Below are 18,216 nucleotides of genomic sequence, written 5' to 3' on the forward strand. Positions count from 1 at the left end.
CCACTCCTCAGTAAAAGGCACATGACAGCCTGCTTGGAGTTTTTAATGTTTGTTCATGTAATGTTTTTAATTGTATATATCTGCCTTTTTGTTGCTGGACCCCAGGAAGAGTAGCTGCTGCCTTGGCAAAAATATAACATTTTTGTGGATAAAAAATCGGTGCGTGTTGACACTGCACATAAATTTTATGTTTCACTTACCATCGCATTTTCAACTCTACTCATAATTTTGTCACAAACTGTTGCGTTAAATAGCAAATGTGCCTACTCTGGTTTTGGCATCTGCACTCTAGCCAACAGCGAGTCTAGGCCACGTAAGATTATTACGGATAAGAGTGAGAATTTGTCATGCATTGATCATTACACCAGAATAAGACCCTGGATATTTATTGCAAAGCAACATCAAGCTCATCACCGGGCACATTCACCACCCCTGAAGTTCATCATAACTTATTTCATCTGAAGTCTAATAAACTTTATGCTTTCCCGAGTCGTAGCGGGAGGACCACACACACCATATCGTGTGACCCCCAAGTTTGCTTCAATGCGATGGTTACTATATCAATATTAGCATCGTAAAGGCGTTTCCACCGCCATTTCTCACATAATACATTTTACAGACAAAAAGATCAAACGATGTCTAACAAACCAATTATCTGTCAGCATTTATCAAATTGTGCCATCTCCGTTTCCATCACAGCTGTCGTGATTTTCTTTAGATATAGTTGGTTGGACTTGCATTAAACTGTGGATGGAAATGTGGTTAGTGACTGATTTTCAACTAAAAGAACTTGCGTAAATCATGTAGAGTGCGCACATCTTACAGAATACTTGTCCTTTTTTATGAATGCATTTCATGCAATTCTATGTCATTTAGGCCTTTATGACAGGAGACATCAGAATCTTTTTTTAATACTACACAAATTCTGAAATGAGTGGCTACTCTGACACTGTCAAGCAGATAAATAAAGGCCTGTGCCGGGTTTCCCAAAAGCATCTTAGGAGAAGTTCATTGTTAGAACCATAGGATCCTTATGGTTCTAAGATAACCGGGCACTGGTCTTGAAAGAAGGAAGAAACACAGATTGTACAATATTAGGAGGAAATATATAAATATGATAAGCTACAGTAGGCTACTAAATCAACTTTCCAGTGGTACTGACTCACCCTATAATGAAGATGGATAGCATGAATATGTGTAGCCTGGGCTCACCGTACAGGTGATGGTCTCGAGATAGGTCTGAGCTACTTTGAAAAACAGTGCTGTTCGTTGAGATTTTAATTTTTTAGCTTCTACTGACAAATTAGTCTTCTCTTTTCAGCAGTAGGCATTTGCTTTCCAAATGCATTTCCCGCGATTTGTATTTTGAGATTTGCGAAGAGAAAGAATCCATAGAACGAAAGTGACCATTCAAGTCAGGATTGACAGCCATTTTGAGCATACCAATGAGTTTACAATGTAAACTACCAAAACGCTACCCAGCTAGCACGTTTTGTTCCTTGGAAGTTGTGGGAACGTAAGTGTTTGGTGGGAATGTAAGCTAGTAATTGACCATTAAAACGTTCTGAGAACTGAAGTTTAAAATTTCGTACATTTTTCAGGGAGGTTCTGAGAATGTTTTTCTATGGTTCCCTGAAAGTTTTCCTGGGAGGTTTTATTAACGGAGAACAGGAATTATAGGTTATTAAATAACACTCTGAAAACATTGCTAGCTTAGTTTGGGTTAACTGTTTTGAACTCCAAGCACAGATAGGACACATGTAAATGAATTAGCAAAAGGCTTTAATCATGCAAATATGTATTTTTTTTTTATTGTGGCATGGCGTCAGTGAGATTCAAACCTATGATCTTCTGCTTCCTATCCATGGAACTAGTCCACTGCGCCACCATGATAGAGCTAGCTAGCACGCCATATTTTTTGTTTTTTGTCATACAAAGCTGTACATTTTTGTCTATTCAAACAGCCACATTTTCAAATGAAAACTAGCACATATTAAAATAAGGTGTGGCCAATTAGTGGGCGCAGCCTACACACCAGAACACACTTAACAAGATAGAGGATTGAGAGTTTTGATGTTGGGAACAGAATGTATGATTTTAAATAACTTTAGAACGTTCTTTGAACGTTACTAATGTTTTCTGGGGGGTTTTTTATGGAAAGTTTTCTTAATGTTCTGAGAACTGGACTTGAAATTGAACCATGAAGTCTGCAGAAAACGTTATGCTAAAGTACTGGACTCCCATAGAAGAACGTTGTTTGTTAACGTTCTCTGAACAATTTGAGAGTATTAGTTTAAATAGAACCATGAGGAAACCTTATGGGAAGGTTGTATGCAAAATAACGATAGGACAAACACACTCACCAAGCTCTATGAAACATGGTTCTCAGAACGTTATGTGCTAGCTGGGTTCTATTGATTATATTTCTATAGCCGCAAAGCAACAAGCTGTTCAATATTTGGTGCGTATGCTGCCCAAATTCAGTCAGTGTTCAGACAGGAGTAATTGTATAATTCTGGAAACATTATTGCAACTTTCCATTGCTTTGGGTCTTGGGTCACTGTGACCCTAAGTAAGATTTGCTTTGGTAGCGTGAGTTAACTTCTGTTGTTCCCCCATTCATGACCTCTCTTCCATGCCAGAGCTCTGTGTACAACGACCTGCATAAGAAGACTCCCGTGTCCAGCAGCTCCAGGAAGGGCCTGCTGGTCAGTGTGTGTGTGTGTTCTCTCCTAGTGTGAGCTTTTCTGGGTGCCTAACTGGAAGCAGTTAATTGGACCTATTTACATTGGTGGCCAATGTAATTGAGAAAATCTATCTAGGAAGTTGTTTTTCTCTCTCTGTGCACGCTTTATGTATTATATAATTGTTCCGTTATAGACATAATCCGTGCCCTGTGATACTTTCAATTTTTGATAGTGCAAAATTCCGAAATAAAGATGGAAAGGCATGTCACAGCTTTGGCATGTTATTGTGCATTATTCATTTCCCCCTGTCTCTGTTTATGGTCATATCATACTATTCCACTCATCCTCTCCCTCCTCCAGACTGGCTTGTACCACGATCAGAGGAACTACAGCAGCTTAAAGAACACCACCAAACTTCCTGCTCCCACTACTTCCACCTATCAGCCTCGGGTTTGTCCTTCTCTACAGTCCTGGCCTATTTCTAGCCCTTCCCTGTCTAGATGAAGTGGCGAAAGCTAGTTAGTTGAACTGAAACTACTTAAAGAAGAATAGCGTTTTTTATCTACTCAAGTTTATGGGACGTATAAACGGCATTTGAGGTGGCCCTTTGTGAATGGTTAACTACGCCCAGAGGGCTTTTATAGTGTCCGTGTGTGTTTGCACTCAAAGGTTTACAGTAGTTAGTTATTCATTATAATGAAGTTGCTGTTGGAGCTCAATGACGTACATGCAACACCTCATCCATTTTCAGTTGACGGGGACGGTCGCTTCACTCTGTAGTCGTATTCTCAGGGCCTCAGGGAAATGGCGTTTGTTTCTCCTCACACTGGGGACACTTTCCTACCAACTCCCCACCCCTGCTTTCTGTGGCTGTCCTCTAACTGTCCCACACCCCTTCTCCTCTACCTCTCCCCTCCTCACAGGCCCCGTCTGTGGCCTCCACCGCTGGCTCTGGTTCGGGGCTGACGCGCAGCTACAGCCTGGTCAGTGTCGCACTCATGCCTTCATATCACCTTCAAAGAAGACCAGACCCCAGTCCTCTCTGATACATCTGATAGCCATGGGCAGGGTTCTCCCTAGGTCATTTATATTTGGGTCCAATGGTCACCGTGGCCACTTAGTGGGGCCGAGGTTATGCGGTCTGGTGGGCTATGATTGATAAGATATATGGCTTTTTGTCAGATCAGTGGCTTTCTACTAAGAATAACTACAGCAATCGGTTGATGCAGGAAACATCCCACTGTTTATATTTAGTTAGTATTGAGAAAGGCGTGCTACTCGGCCTGTAAGATTCTCTGACTGAGGTCGTTGCTCCCTCTTGTGCGTTGCTGAGTTCTGGATGCTCTCTCCCTTGTGCCTTCAGGCTTCTATAAATGACGACGGTCTGTATGGCTCGTACACTGGTTCTCAAGTGCATACCGTAAGTGTTCTGTGTGTCTAATTGAATAGTGTTTAATGATGTCACCAGGGCCAGCAGCATACTGGCCTGTCTGTGTCCCCACCCTGTCAATGCTGTGTGTGTGTGTCCCCCTTCCCACTACAGCCCTCTGAGTACAGCTGGTGCTCCACCCGGAGCAGCCCTGTGGTGAGCCCCATATTCAGTCACACCACCTGCATGGTGTACACTAACCTAGTCTGGCATTACCATACTCCCAAGCCTGGAACTGAGACTCTCCACCATACTTAAACCCACACACTGCCATTACTAACAGGCTACCTACCTACACCCTCTTCCCTAGGCATCCTCACGTCACGCCTAGGGGTGCATAAATTGATGTTTTGTTGTCACACACTGGATAGGTGCAGTGAAATGTGGTGTTTTACAGTCAGCCATAGTAGCACGGCGCCCATGCGGCAAATTAGGGTTAAGTGCCTTGCACATTTTTAATATATAGCAGTGACTGGATAGACAATTAATTGGCAAAGTGTATAGTATCTTTCACTTTATTGCATTTGTGGTTTTGAGGTGCCATGTGTTGCACGCAGTGGTTTACAGGTCAAGACGATGTAGGCTGATGGGACTACTCTCTCGTCAATTTGTTCGAGTTCTACTCCGTATTATTTGGTCAGATCAGCCTAATTACACGACCTGATGGACCTAAAAAGTAGTTTTTGTTGTATAATCCAGATACAGAATGCCAGTAGGCTTTATTAGCTTGTAAAGGTCATCACAGCTCGAGAGCTTCAGTAGCAAATGAAAATGCATCTGATTTGACGTGTGTGAACGGAGACTCCTTTTCACTGTCGGTGAGGTGTGTGCCAAGTGCATGTGGACACAGTACTCTGATAAGGGGGGGGATCCTGACTGTTCATGCTCCTCACAGAACTCCTCTGACGACGACACTGCCAGCACCGTGTCCCAGGAGCGCTACAGTCGCGGCAGGAGAGACAGCGTGGTGAGACCCTGGGGTTAGGTTAGGCTCTGGAGGGGGAATTAATAGTTACAGGCACTGTTTCTAGGGTTTATATATGGGTTATTTACTTTGGATCTCTCCCTTTTGGGGACCTTTTTGGGTGTGCCTTGCTGCTATCTTGTCTGTGTGCAGCACCCACCGTTATATGCAGGCTTCATTCTATCCTTTTCAATTTCCGTTGTAAAATGGACAACGTATCTATTCGGTTCCTTTTTATTATTTTTTACCCTTTAGTTGACATTTCATTACACACTGACTGGATGTAGGCCTATGCCCTATGGCTCTCTCTCTCTTAGACTTTCCATGTTTTCCTCTGACCTCATTTCCTTCCTCTCCCTCGTTCACTATCTCTACCATCCGTCTGTCCCCCCCCACCCTGTATCTGCTCAATAGTCGTCTGATTTCTCTGACGTCAGTGAGTCGGCCGCTGACTATTTCAGCCGCTCCAACCGCAGGGGCAGCGTGGTGTCTGACCTGGATGACCTGTGTATCCCAGACGACCTGGACGCTGTAAGTTACCCGCCATCAACACACTGGCGTGCGATGGAATGCACTGGATTGCAGTTGTGGACACGTAACACACAGTGTTTTGGGACGATTTCTCACAGCCTGTGTTTTCATACTGATGCCCAGTTATGTGCTTGCTGTATAGCCAACTCCTATAGTCATTGTCAATGTGTTGGCTATTTAGCACATAACAGATCTGGGACTAGGCTAGTTATGAATAGCATTATGGCTAGTTTTGTGTCTTCAAAGCATGTGTTTGCTGCAAATAAAGACAATTGAATAAAGTTCTCTGTTCTTAATAACCTGTGTGTCTATGCCTGGTATGATCTATGAACATGCAGCAGTCCCTAATTCATACCCCATCTACTAACAGATTTGCAGGGTGTGATCAGGTTTGGCATCAAGCATGTGCCACTTTGGATACGAAATCAGTTCACGCATGCGGAGGCCGTCGGCATGTCTGTTTTTAAATGGTTGTTTCCTTGTTTCTTTTCAGCTGGATGAAAAATGTGATAAGACCTTCGTAGACTACAGCCGGGTGAGTACAACAAGCAGGGGAGAGATCCCGTTTTCGTGTCTTCAGGCCATTTTATTTGTATCAATGATGACCGTGACCAATGTAGGTCTAAATCATTAAATCGCCACACCGTTCAGGTCCATATTGTTAAGTTTCCTCATATCCTCCGCATAGAGCTGTGGTAATACCGGGGTGATATATAATCTTAGTGGGGCTGGTTGGAACTGAATGGGTGGATCAGTTAAGCCAGGGCCCAGTAGTGTCAGTGTTGAATGACAGTCCTGGGGTGTGTCCGTTATGTACTGCGTTGACTTGAGCTCTTGACTAAGGTGCTTTGTGTTGTTTTCTTTTCTAGCCATCCTCGCGCTGCACCACTCCCGGCCTCTCCCCGGCCACACTGGCCTCCCTGGGGGGGACCTCCTCGAGACGGGGCAGTGCAGACACAGGCAGCATTGTCGATCCTGACACCAGTCTGAGTGAATTGAGGGTACACATACACACACCACCACCACCAGTTGCATAAACACCATTGCATAAACACCACTCTGAATGCTCAGCTACGAAAAGCCAACTGACATTTACTCCTGAGGTGCTGACCTGTTGCCCCCTCTACAACCACTGTGATTATTATTATTATTATTTGACCCTGCTTGTCATCTATGAATGTTTGAACATCTTGGCCATGTACTGTTATAATCTCAACCCGACACAGCCAGAAGAGGACTGGCCACCCCTCAGAGCTTGTTTCCTCTAGGTTTCTACCTAGGTTCCTCTGCCTTTCAACTGAGTTTTTCCTAGCCACCGTGCGTCTACATCTGCATTGCTTGCTGTTTGGGGTTTTAGGCTGGGTTTCTTTATAGCACTTTGACATCGGCTGATGTAAAAAAATAAATATATAAAAATAAAAATAAAAAAAAGGTCTATATGAATACATTTCATTGATTACAAGGTTTAATTACAACCTGTCATTATACGGTTAGATAAGAGTTGTGTGTCAGTACCAGTATCAGTACCAATGTAATCTAAAACACTAATAACATTCAAATGTCAAATCGATTTGAAATATAAGTTACTTTTTACAGTGAACCATGTGTAGTAGTTTACTCTTTTCCTCACTACTGTTTTATTTGAGTTCAGAGATGATCTGGAACGTTACGTGTTGACTCCATGTATGCACGGGAAGACTGGAAGTGACATGTTTCTTCGACTTCCTATAAAGCTGTCCTTGTGTATGCCTGTGCATACCGTTGGGTAAATGACTGTCTTCAGATGCCAACAGCACGGGTGCTCTGTCTTAAATCTGTCCATCTGTCCTTAATTCTCCCTGGTTTCCCCCGATTCGCCCCAACCAACCCTTCCTCCCGTCTGCTCTACAGGATATCTATGATCTAAAGGACCAGATTCAGGATGTAGAGGGGCGGTACATGCAGGGGCTTAAAGAGCTGAAGGTAGAGGGGCCTGAGCTCGCAGCATGCCTTCTCTTGTCCTCTGGGAGCCTTATGGCATCACTAACCCCACTGTACCTACGTCTCCCCCTCCCTCACCCCCTCTAGGGCTCCACTGACTAACCGCTAACTGTAACACCAAAAGCACTCATTTCTATCTTGGCTCCCTGTCTGATGGCATGTTCCCTGCATGACCTTTCTTGCTCAGTTTGAAACTCACTGGTAATGGAAAGGATGGAAAGCCTTGCTTGAACCCCAGCAGTGCTTGGGGGTAAGAGCAAGACTAAGAATTGTCTTGTCTTGCAGCAATCCTCTGCCTGTTGGATGGGTTTCAGGGTTTGTAGTCCTACCCAGAAAATGACGACAAGCTTTCATTCACACAGCACTGAATGGCCTCCTGGCTTCTTTTCTGTAGCCACCCTAAAAATGTCACTTTTCTCTGAGTCTGAGGAAGTAAATTTGTGTTTAAAAAAAAAAGTACTTTACTAACCCAATAGCTGAACTTGCTCATGTTTTGATATATTTTTGTTCTTTGGCCTCGAGTAGTTTTTTTTCCCCCAGATGCCTTTTCATCACTGCCTTGAATCATTCCTCCGAATGAATCAATCCACAATTGGTATCAAGTGTATCAGTTTTTATCACTTGTCCATCTCGGGTTTTGTCATTGATTACAATGTGAGACAATTCCAAGGTGGGGAGCATTGTGATGACGTTTCAACCACCCCAGATTCTTAAACACAATCAAACCTGAGATGGACAACTGGTGGAACCCTTGAGATAGAGCCTTTCCTCTGTTTTAGGTCTTATTTAAGATATTACTAGTGTACATAAATTGTATGTTTTTTTTATATTAGTATTGTTCATTTAGCGCAAGAGCTCTAGTCACTGTTAAAATGCGTCATATTGAATTGAACTCATTTGAAGGTGAGACTGAAAAATAAAGGTTACATTTTAACTGAACTGCACCCTACCCAACATCTATAGCAGTGTCTGTCTGTCGCCAGTGTTTTTCCAACATCCCAAACATGGTTTCCTAGTTGAGATACTAAAGGAATGTAAGAGTAAATGTAGTGTTCTATTACCAGTGTGGTCGTGTAGCTGTATCTCCCATAAATAAATGTAATTACTATAGTAATAATAGTCGTTCTTTTTCTATGCTAGTTCCCACCATGGTTAAGTGTGTAAACGTCTGTGTGTGTCCCTGGTAGGAGTCGCTCTCGGAGGTGGAGGAGAAGTATAAAAAGGCCATGGTATCGAACGCACAGCTGGACAACGACAAAGCCAACCTCGTCTACAACGTGGACACGCTCAAGGACGTGATCGAGGAGATGGAAGAGCAGATGGCCGAGATGCGGAGGGAAACTGAGGACAAGTCTAAGGTGAAGTGTTAAACACACACACACAGCATCGTAGATAACCTTTATCATCTGGTGTTAACACATGCAAACTCGGACCGAGGCGAGTATATACAAATTGCAGCAAAGTCTCCAACCACATTATCAACTTGTCCACACACAGTGCCCTCCAGTAATATTGGCACCCTTGGTAAATATGAGAAAAACGGGCTGTGGGAATTCATTTTTTTGCTGTTTATCCTCTTGGTCTATCATTCAAAATATTCACAAAAATCTAACTTTTTAATTGAAGTAAGATGATAAAAAAAAAAAAAAAATAGTAATAAATAAATAAAAATAAAGGTGAAATAAATGAAATAACTATTTTTCTCTGAAAAGTGTGCCACAATTATTGGCACCTCTAGAAATTCTTAAGTAAAATCTAACTGAAGTGTATTCCCATTCATGTTTTACGTCTTTAAGTTCTGAGTGATTAGGAACACTTAAGAGGTAAGCCATGACTTCCTGTTTCACTATGGGAAAGACCCGAGAATACAGTAATGATGTGCGACAAAAGGTTGTTGAGCTGCACAAATCAGGAAATGGCTATAAGAAAATAGCTCAACGTTTGAAAATGCCCATTTCCACTATCAGGGATATAATTAAGAAGTTTAAAGCAACTGGAGATGTTAACATGTGGTCTGGAAGAGAAAGTGTGTTTATATTGACCCCGCGCACAGGGAGGAGGATGGTTAGAGTGGCCAACAAATCTCTAAGGATCACAGCTGGAGAATTGCAGACGTTACTTGGATCTTAGTCAGAATGTCTCCAAAACTAAGATCAGACATAACCACATGTTGTTTGGGAGGGTTGCCATAAAAAAAAGCCTTTGCTGTCATCAAACGACAAACTCAAGCGCCTACAGTTTGCCAAACGTTACTGGAACTTTCATTGGGACCAGGTTCTATGGTCAGATGAGACCAAAATAGAGCTTTTTGGAAACAATCACCAGAGGTGGGTTTGGCGTAGACAAAGATAGCCATGCAGAAAAGTACCTCATCCCCACTGTGAACTATGGAGGTGGATCTTTGATGTTGTGGGGCTGTTTTTCTTCCAAAGGCCCTGGACAACTTGTTAGAATACATAGTATCATGGACTCCATGGACCTTGGGATCTGGAGAGATTCTGTATGGAGGAATGGTCTCGGATCCCTTGCCATGTGTTCTCCAACCTTATTACGCATTATAGGAGAAGACTCATAGCTGTTATCTTGGCAAAGGGAAGTTGCACAAAGTATTTAATGACTGGGTGCCAATAATTGTGGCACACATATATTTGAGAAATATTTGTTTTATAAGAATAATTTTTTTTCTTTCAATTAGTTTACTTAGATTAGATTTTTTAATGAAACACCAAGAGGATAAACAATAATTTTTTTCACAGCCTGTTTTGCTCATATTTACCAAGGGTGCCAATATTAGTGGAAGGCACTGCACCATAGTCAGTCTGACCATGATATCTACTGCTCTCTGCTGACAATGGGTGTACCATCACCCCTGGTGAGACAAAACCGCCACTCTTCAGTGAAGAGCACTTTTTGCCAGTCCTGTCTGGTCCAGCGACGGTGGGTTTGTGCCCATAGGCGAGGTTGTTGCCGGTGATGTCTGGTAAGGACCTGCCTTACAACAGGCCTACAAGCCCTCAGTCCAGCCTCTCTCAGCCTATTGCGGACAGTCTGAGCACTGATGGAGGGATAGTGCGTTCCTGGTGTAACTCGGGCAGTTGTTGTTGCCATCCTGTACCTGTCCCGCAGGTGTGATGTTCTGATGTGCAGGTGTTACACGCGGTGTGCCACTGCGAGGGCGATCAGCTGTCCGTCCTGTCTCCCTGTAGCGCTGTCTTAGGCGTCTCACAGTACGGACATTGCAAGTTATTGCCCTGGCCACATCTGCAGTCCTCATGCCTCCTTGCAGCATGCCTAAGGCACATTCACGCAGATGAGCAGGGACCCTGGGCATCTTTCTTTTGGTGTTTTTCAGAAACAGTAGAAAGGCCTCTTTAGTGTCCTAAGTTTTCATAACTGTGACCTTAATTGCCTACCGTCTGTAAGCTGTTAGTGTCTTAACGACCGTTCCACAGGTGCATGTTCATTAATTGTTTATGGTTCATTGAACAAGCATTGGAAACAGTGTTTAAACCCTTTACAGTGAAGTTATTTGGATTATTACGAATTATCTTTTTTTGTGAGTTTAATCATGATTGCGGTAAAATTGTGTGTACGGCTTACTATCATCCTGGCAGTTGTAAACTTTGCGAGGCATGGCACTTCACCCATCTCTTCACATAGCCCACCACATGCACTGTTTTCTTAACCACAACTGGATGGATCCATAAAGAATGGCTGTAGGAATAATTAAACATTGGAATAAAGTAGGCTAATGCAATTGAAGGCATACTCTTGCTTACTGAAACTCCCAAAGTCATCCAATTGTTGTAATACATTTGATTGAAGCAATAATCTACCGTGTGTGGTCAACTATTTCAGCACTGTTTCGCTCTGCTTTGTGACATGCGCGGGGTCTTGATAAATCATTTAATGAATGTCCGATTTTTCTTTTCACTGAATCTCCGTTTGAATATTTGTTAGGCCTCGGAAATGTCAGCTAAGTTGAGGTGAGTGCTGTTCATGATCATCTCGTCTAGTTGGCTCATTTATGAGCACGTTTTGCCAGCATGTTATGTAGCTTAACAAGTGGATTATTTTTCTCTTTCCTCGCTGTCACTTAGTAGCCTACTCCTGACCAAAACGCCTGTACTTGTCTTAATCAATGTGATTTTGTTTCTCTGGTTCTCTCTGTATATTCGGTTAATTCTCTGTCTGGGCAAATCAGTGGAGGTGGTATGGCTCATCTTTATTCGTTTGCTCATCTATCTCTGATCAGAAACGTTTAGCATGCAATAATGTAGCCTAAATCAAGTGTAGGCCTGTTATTTTACTTCAAATCCAATTTTATTGGTCACATACATATGGTTAGCAGATGTTATTGCGGGTGTAGAGAAATTCTTGTGCAGCAATATCTAACAATTCCACAACTACCTTATACACACACATCAAAGTAAAGGAATGGAATAAGAAAATATACATATACATATGAGATAAGTAATGCAAGATATGTACACATTATTAAAGTGACTAGTGATCCATTTATTAAAGTGGCCAATGATTTCAAGTCTGTATGTAGGCAGCAGCCTCTCTGTGTTAGTGATGGCTGTTTTAACAGTCTGATGGCCGTGAGAATAGAAGCTGTTTTTCAGTCTCTCGTTCCCAGATTTGATGCACCTGTACTGACTTCGCCTTCTGGATGGTAGCGTGGTGAACAGGCAGTGGCTCGGTTGTTTGTTGTCCTTGATGACCTTTTTGGCCTTCCTGTGACATCGGGTGTTGTAGGTGTCCTGGGGGGCAGGTAGTTTGCCCCCGGTGATGTGTTGTGCAGACCGCACCACCCTCTGGAGAGGCCTGCAGTTGTGGGCGGTGATACAGCCCGACAGGATGCTCTCAATTGTGCATCTGTAAAGGTTTGTCAGGGTTTTGGGTGACAAGCCAAATTTCTTCAGCCTCCTGAGGTTGAAGAGGCGCCCTTCCGCCGCCTTCACCACACTGTCTGTGTGGGTGGACCATTTCAGTTTGTCCGTGATGTGTACGCCGAGGAACTTAAAACGTTCCACCTTCTCCACTGCTGTCCCCTCGATGTGGATAGGGGGGGTGCTCCCTCTGCTGTTTCCTGAAGTCCACGACCGCATATAGGACTGCTTTTTCTCTACCACATCACCGGATTCCTGACGCAAGCTCTGGACAATTACACCGTATCATCACAGCTAGCTAGCTGCAACCGAGTGGCTACTACTGGCTAACACCTCTGTCCCGAAGCAAGCACCAGTTAGCCTTCAGCTAGCCTCGAGCTAGGCCCATCTGCCGGCTAGCTGAAGAGCTAGTGCCACTGCCACGAAGCTAGCACCAGTTAGCAAACACTATTCTACAATTCACAACCTCTCTTTCGCCATCGCCATCTGGCTTGGATTCTCTGTCGACACAACCACGTCTGAGCAGACCCCCTCCGTCTGAGCAGACCACCCCCCGGGCTACTAACTTTACACGCCGCGTGCTAGCTTAGTGGAGGCCTCCTCTGCTCCATCTACGGCTGCCCCCTGGACACTATGATCACGTGGCTACATAGCTGATGCATGCTTGACTGTCCATTAATTCACGGTACTCCATTCTGTTTATTTGTGTCTTATCTGTCGGCTCTGTGCTTTAACTCAGGATCTGTGTGTAGTTAATCCGACCCTCTCTGCCTAGTCATCGCCATTTTTTACCTGTTGTTGCTGTGTCAGACTAGCACCCTGTTATTGCTGCTGTTATCTTACCTGTTGTTTTAGCTAGCTCTCCCAATCAAGACCTGCAATCACTTTATGCCTTATTGTATGTCTCTCTCAAATATCAATATGCCTTGCATACTGTTGTTCAGGCTAGTTTTCATTGTCATTGTTTTGGTTTGCAATGGACCCTGTAGTTCCACTCTCCGTACCTCTGATACCCCCTTTGTCCCACCCCCCACACATGCGGTGACCTCACCCATTGAGATCAGCATGTCCAGAGATACAACCTCTCTTATCATCACCCAGTGCCTGGGCTTGCCTCCGCTGTACCCGCGCCCCTCCATACCCCTGTCTGCACATTATGCCCAGAATCTATTCTACCACGCCCATAAATCTGCTCCTTTTATTCTTTGTCCCCAACGCTCTAGGCGACCAGTTTTGATAGCCTTTAGCCGCACCCTCATCCTACTACTCCTCTGTTCCTCGGGTGATGTGGAGGTAAACCCAGGCCCTGCATGTCCCCAGTCACCCTCATTTGTTGACTTCTGCGATCGAAAAAGCCTTGGCCTCATGCATGTCAACATCAGAAGCCTCCTCCCTAAGTTTGCCTTACTCACCGCTTTAGCACACTCTGCCAATCCTGATGTCCTTGCCGTGTCCGAATCCTGGCTTAGGAAGGCCACCAAAAATTCTGAGATTTCCATACCCAACTATAACACTTTCCGTCAAGATAGAACTGCCAAAGGGGGAGGAGTTGCAATCTACTGCAGAGATAGCCTGCAAAGTTCTGTCATACTTTCCAGGTCTATGCCCAAACAGTTCGAACTTCTAATTTTAAAAATTAATCTCTCCAGAAATAAGTCTCTCACTGTTGCCGCCTGCTACCGACCCCCCTCAGCTCCCAGCTGTGCCCTGGACACCATCTGTGAATTGATCGCTCCCCATCTAGCTTCAGAGTTTGTTCTGTTAGGTGACCTAAACTGGGATATGCTTAACACCCCGGCAGTCCTACAATCCAAGCTTGATGCCCTCAATCTCACACAAATCATCAAGGAACCCACCAGGTACAACCCTAAATCCGTAAACATGGGCACCCTAATAGACATTATCCTGACCAACCTGCCCTCCAAATACACCTCTGCTGTCTTCAATCAAGATCTCAGCGATCACTGCCTCATTGCCTGTATCCGCCACGGGTCTGCGGTCAAACGACCACCCCTCATCACTGTCAAACGCTCCCTAAAACACTTCTGCGAGCAGGCCTTTCTAATCGACCTGGCCCGGGTACCCTGGAAGGATATTGACCTCATCCCGTCAGTTGAGGATGCCTGGTCATTCTTTAAATGTTACTTCCTCACCATATTAGACAAGCATGCTCCGTTCAAAAAATGCAGAACCAAGAACAGATATAGCCCTTGGTTCACTCCAGACCTGACTGCCCTCGACCAGCACAAAAACATCCTGTGGCGAACTGCAATAGCATCGAAGAGCCCCCGCGATATGCAACTGTTCAGGGAAGTCAGGAACCAATACACGCAGTCAGTCAGGAAAGCAAAGGCCAGCTTTTTCAAGCAGAAATTTGCATCCTGTAGCTCTAACTCCAAAAAGTTCTGGGATACTGTAAAGTCCATGGAGAACAAGAGCACCTCCTCCCAGCTGCCCACTGCACTGAGGCTAGGTAACACGGTCACCACCGATAAATCCGTGATAATCGAAGACTTCAACAAGCATTTCTCAATGGCTGGCCATGCCTTCTTCCTGGCGACTCCAACCTTGGCCAACAGCCCCGCCCCCCCCGCTGCTACTCGCCCAAGCCTCCCCAGCTTCTCCTTTACCCAAATCCAGATAGCAGATGTTCTGAAAGAGCTGGAAAACCTGGACCCATACAAATCAGCTGGGCTTGACAATCTGGACCCCCTATTTCTGAAACTGTCCGCCGCCATTGTCGCACCCCCTATTACCAGCCTGTTCAACCTCTCCTTCGTATCATCTGAGATCCCCAAGGATTGGAAAGCTGCCGCGGTCATCCCCCTCTTCAAAGGGGGAGACACCCTGGACCCAAACTGTTACAGACCTATATCCATCCTGCCCTGCCTATCTAAGGTCTTCGAAAGCCAAGTCAACAAACAGATCACTGACCATCTCGAATCCCACCGTACCTTCTCCGCTGTGCAATCCGGTTTCCGAGCCGGTCACGGATGCACCTCAGCCACGCTCAAGGTACTAAACGACATCATAACCGCCATCGATAAAAGACATTACTGTGCAGCCGTCTTCATCGACCTGGCCAAGGCTTTCGACTCTGTCAATCACCATATTCTTATCGGCAGACTCAGTAGCCTCGGTTTTTCTAATGACTGCCTTGCCTGGTTCACCAACTACTTTGCAGACAGAGTTCAGTGTGTCAAATCGGAGGGCATGTTGTCCGGTCCTCTGGCAGTCTCTATGGGGGTACCACAGGGTTCAATTCTCGGGCCGACTCTTTTCTCTGTATACATCAATGATGTTGCTCTTGCTGCGGGCGATTCCCTGATCCACCTCTACGCAGACGACACCATTCTATATACTTCCGGCCCTTCCTTGGACACTGTGCTATCTAACCTCCAAACGAGCTTCAATGCCATACAACACTCCTTCCGTGGCCTCCAACTGCTCTTAAACGCTAGTAAAACCAAATGCATGCTTTTCAACCGTTCGCTGCCTGCACCCGCACGCCCGACTAGCATCACCACCCTGGACGGTTCCGACCTAGAATATGTGGACATCTATAAGTACCTAGGTGTCTGGCTAGACTGCAAACTCTCCTTCCAGACTCATATCAAACATCTCCAATCCAAAATCAAATCAAGAATCGGCTTTCTATTCCGCAACAAAGCCTCCTTCACTCACGCCGCCAAACTTACCCTAGTAAAACTGACTATCCTGCCGATCCTCGACTTCGGCGATGTCATCTACAAAATAGCTTCCAACACTCTACTCAGCAAACTGGATGCAGTTTATCACAGTGCCATTCGTTTTGTTACTAAAGCACCTTATACGACCCACCACTGCGACCTGTATGCCCTAGTCGGCTGGCCCTCGCTACATGTTCGTCGTCAGACCCACTGGCTCCAGGTCATCTACAAGGCTATGCTAGGTAAAGTGCCGCCTTATCTCAGTTCACTGGTCACGATGGCTACACCCACCCGCAGCACGCGCTCCAGCAGGTGTATCTCACTGATCATCCCTAAAGCTAAAACCTCATTTGGACGCCTTTCCTTCCAGTTCTCTGCTGCCTGCGACTGGAACGAATTGCAAAAATCTCTGAAGTTGGAGACTTTTATCTCCCTCAACAACTTTAAAAATCTGCTATCCGAGCAGCTAACCGATCGCTGCAGCTGTACATAGTCCATCTGTAAACTACCCACCCAATTTACCTACCTCACCCCCCATACTGCTTTTATTTATTTACTTTTCTGCTCTTTTGCACACCAGTACCAATATCTCTTCTTGCACATGATCATCTGATGATTTATCACTCCAGTGTTAATCTGCTAAATTGTAATTATTCGATTTATTGCCTACCTCATGCCTTTTGCACACATTGTATATAGATTCTCTTTTTTTCTACCATGTTATTGACTTGTTTATTGTTTACTCCATGTGTAACTCTGTGTTGTCTGTTCACACTGCTATGCTTTATCTTGGCCAGGTCGCAGTTGCAAATGAGAACTTGTTCTCAACTAGCCTACCTGGTTAAATAAAGGTGAAATAAAAAAATAAAATAAAAAATAAATATAGGCAGCGCCAAAAGCCAGAGGAGGTTGTGAAATATGAACACAACTCAAATATAGATTGATGTTCTTTTCTATCGGTATAATGACGATGATACACTCAATGTAACCAAGCAGAGTGAGGGTTGGAAAGAGATGAAACGTGGATCATAAAAGCATGGGCTTGCCCTGGGCTCTGTTTCAAAATGGTATTATTAGAAGAAAAACAATTATGACAGGTTCCACATGTTGCCAAGATGCAAGTTCTGTGGGAAAAAATATTCCTTGGATTTTATTCTGTTATTTCATTATTCTTAGCCTACTGTAAAATGTGTGTTGACTGTGATCAGAATAGCCTGTGTCTTGTTTGTTTAATGAACAAAACAACTATAGATTACATGCAGCCTTTTACTGACCAGTAACATAGTTAAACAAAAAAATATGACATTCTTTTGAAGATAAATTGTTAGTCTTATGTTTCTTAGGACCTGCCTAAAACAAATGATTAATGGAATTCTTTGTGATTGATTTATATTCAATGGATTTATTAAAATAGACATCCACCCACATTGGCCCACGTCTACTCCTACCCTTGCTGTCATGTGCACGGGAGATATAAAAGGCTCATCTCTGCAAGAATGTATGAGTTCAAAATAAAAAGATACTGTGAAGTCTGTCTGTAAAAGGGTATAGGTGTAAACACCAATGGAATATTGCGGGGGGGGGGGGGTTGAGACTTTAGATTGTTTGATGAATTTTTTGCCCTTTGTCATTGAGTCTTACAACAGTCCTTTCTCTTTCATTCCAGGAACTAGAAAGACAAAAGCACACATGCACAGTCCTGCAGCACAAACAAGTGGAGTTAAAAGAGGGAATCCGCCAGAGAGATGAGCTCATAGAGGTATGCCTGCACTAAGAAAGCAAACATTTGGTGGCAATCTGTTCTACACCTCTTTCTACAGTTCCATTCTCTACAGTCCTGTAGTCTCTGTACTGCAGTATCTCGATGAGGATCCAAAGTGTGAGACTGTGCTTCTCTCTCTCAGTCTCGCATTCATCCCAGTGTCTTTTGACATCACTCTGTTTCTCCGTCTGCTCTTTATCATGTTTCTTTGCCTCGTCTCTCTATATTTAAATGATCTCTTCTCCATAACATTTTCTGGTCTTTTTCGGTCTCTTACCT

At 44.2% G+C, this 18,216-nt stretch overlaps 1 protein-coding gene across 21 annotated transcripts in view; it reads left to right on the forward strand.

Moving 5' to 3' along the window:
* Positions 1 to 18,216, forward strand: part of lrrfip2 (leucine rich repeat (in FLII) interacting protein 2) — a 64,045-nt gene that overhangs the window by 38,003 nt on the left and 7,826 nt on the right. For 9 of the 21 annotated variants that reach the window (XM_071379808.1, XM_071379803.1, XM_071379805.1 and 6 more), the window contains 12 exons: positions 2,643 to 2,708; positions 3,048 to 3,137; positions 3,611 to 3,670; positions 4,051 to 4,107; positions 4,231 to 4,272; positions 5,012 to 5,083; positions 5,495 to 5,611; positions 6,105 to 6,146; positions 6,481 to 6,612; positions 7,502 to 7,573; positions 8,779 to 8,949; positions 17,842 to 17,934. In XM_071379808.1, the coding sequence (XP_071235909.1) occupies positions 2,643 to 2,708; positions 3,048 to 3,137; positions 3,611 to 3,670; positions 4,051 to 4,107; positions 4,231 to 4,272; positions 5,012 to 5,083; positions 5,495 to 5,611; positions 6,105 to 6,146; positions 6,481 to 6,612; positions 7,502 to 7,573; positions 8,779 to 8,949; positions 17,842 to 17,934 (1,014 nt within the window). The remainder of the gene's footprint in view (positions 1 to 2,642; positions 2,709 to 3,047; positions 3,138 to 3,610; positions 3,671 to 4,050; positions 4,108 to 4,230; positions 4,273 to 5,011; positions 5,084 to 5,494; positions 5,612 to 6,104; positions 6,147 to 6,480; positions 6,613 to 7,501; positions 7,574 to 8,778; positions 8,950 to 17,841; positions 17,935 to 18,216) is intronic. The other 12 variants (XM_071379820.1, XM_071379813.1, XM_071379812.1 and 9 more) reach the window with 3 other exon arrangements.

This window comes from Salvelinus alpinus, chromosome 32 (assembly GCF_045679555.1).
Source record: "Salvelinus alpinus chromosome 32, SLU_Salpinus.1, whole genome shotgun sequence".
NCBI lineage: Eukaryota > Metazoa > Chordata > Actinopteri > Salmoniformes > Salmonidae > Salvelinus > Salvelinus alpinus.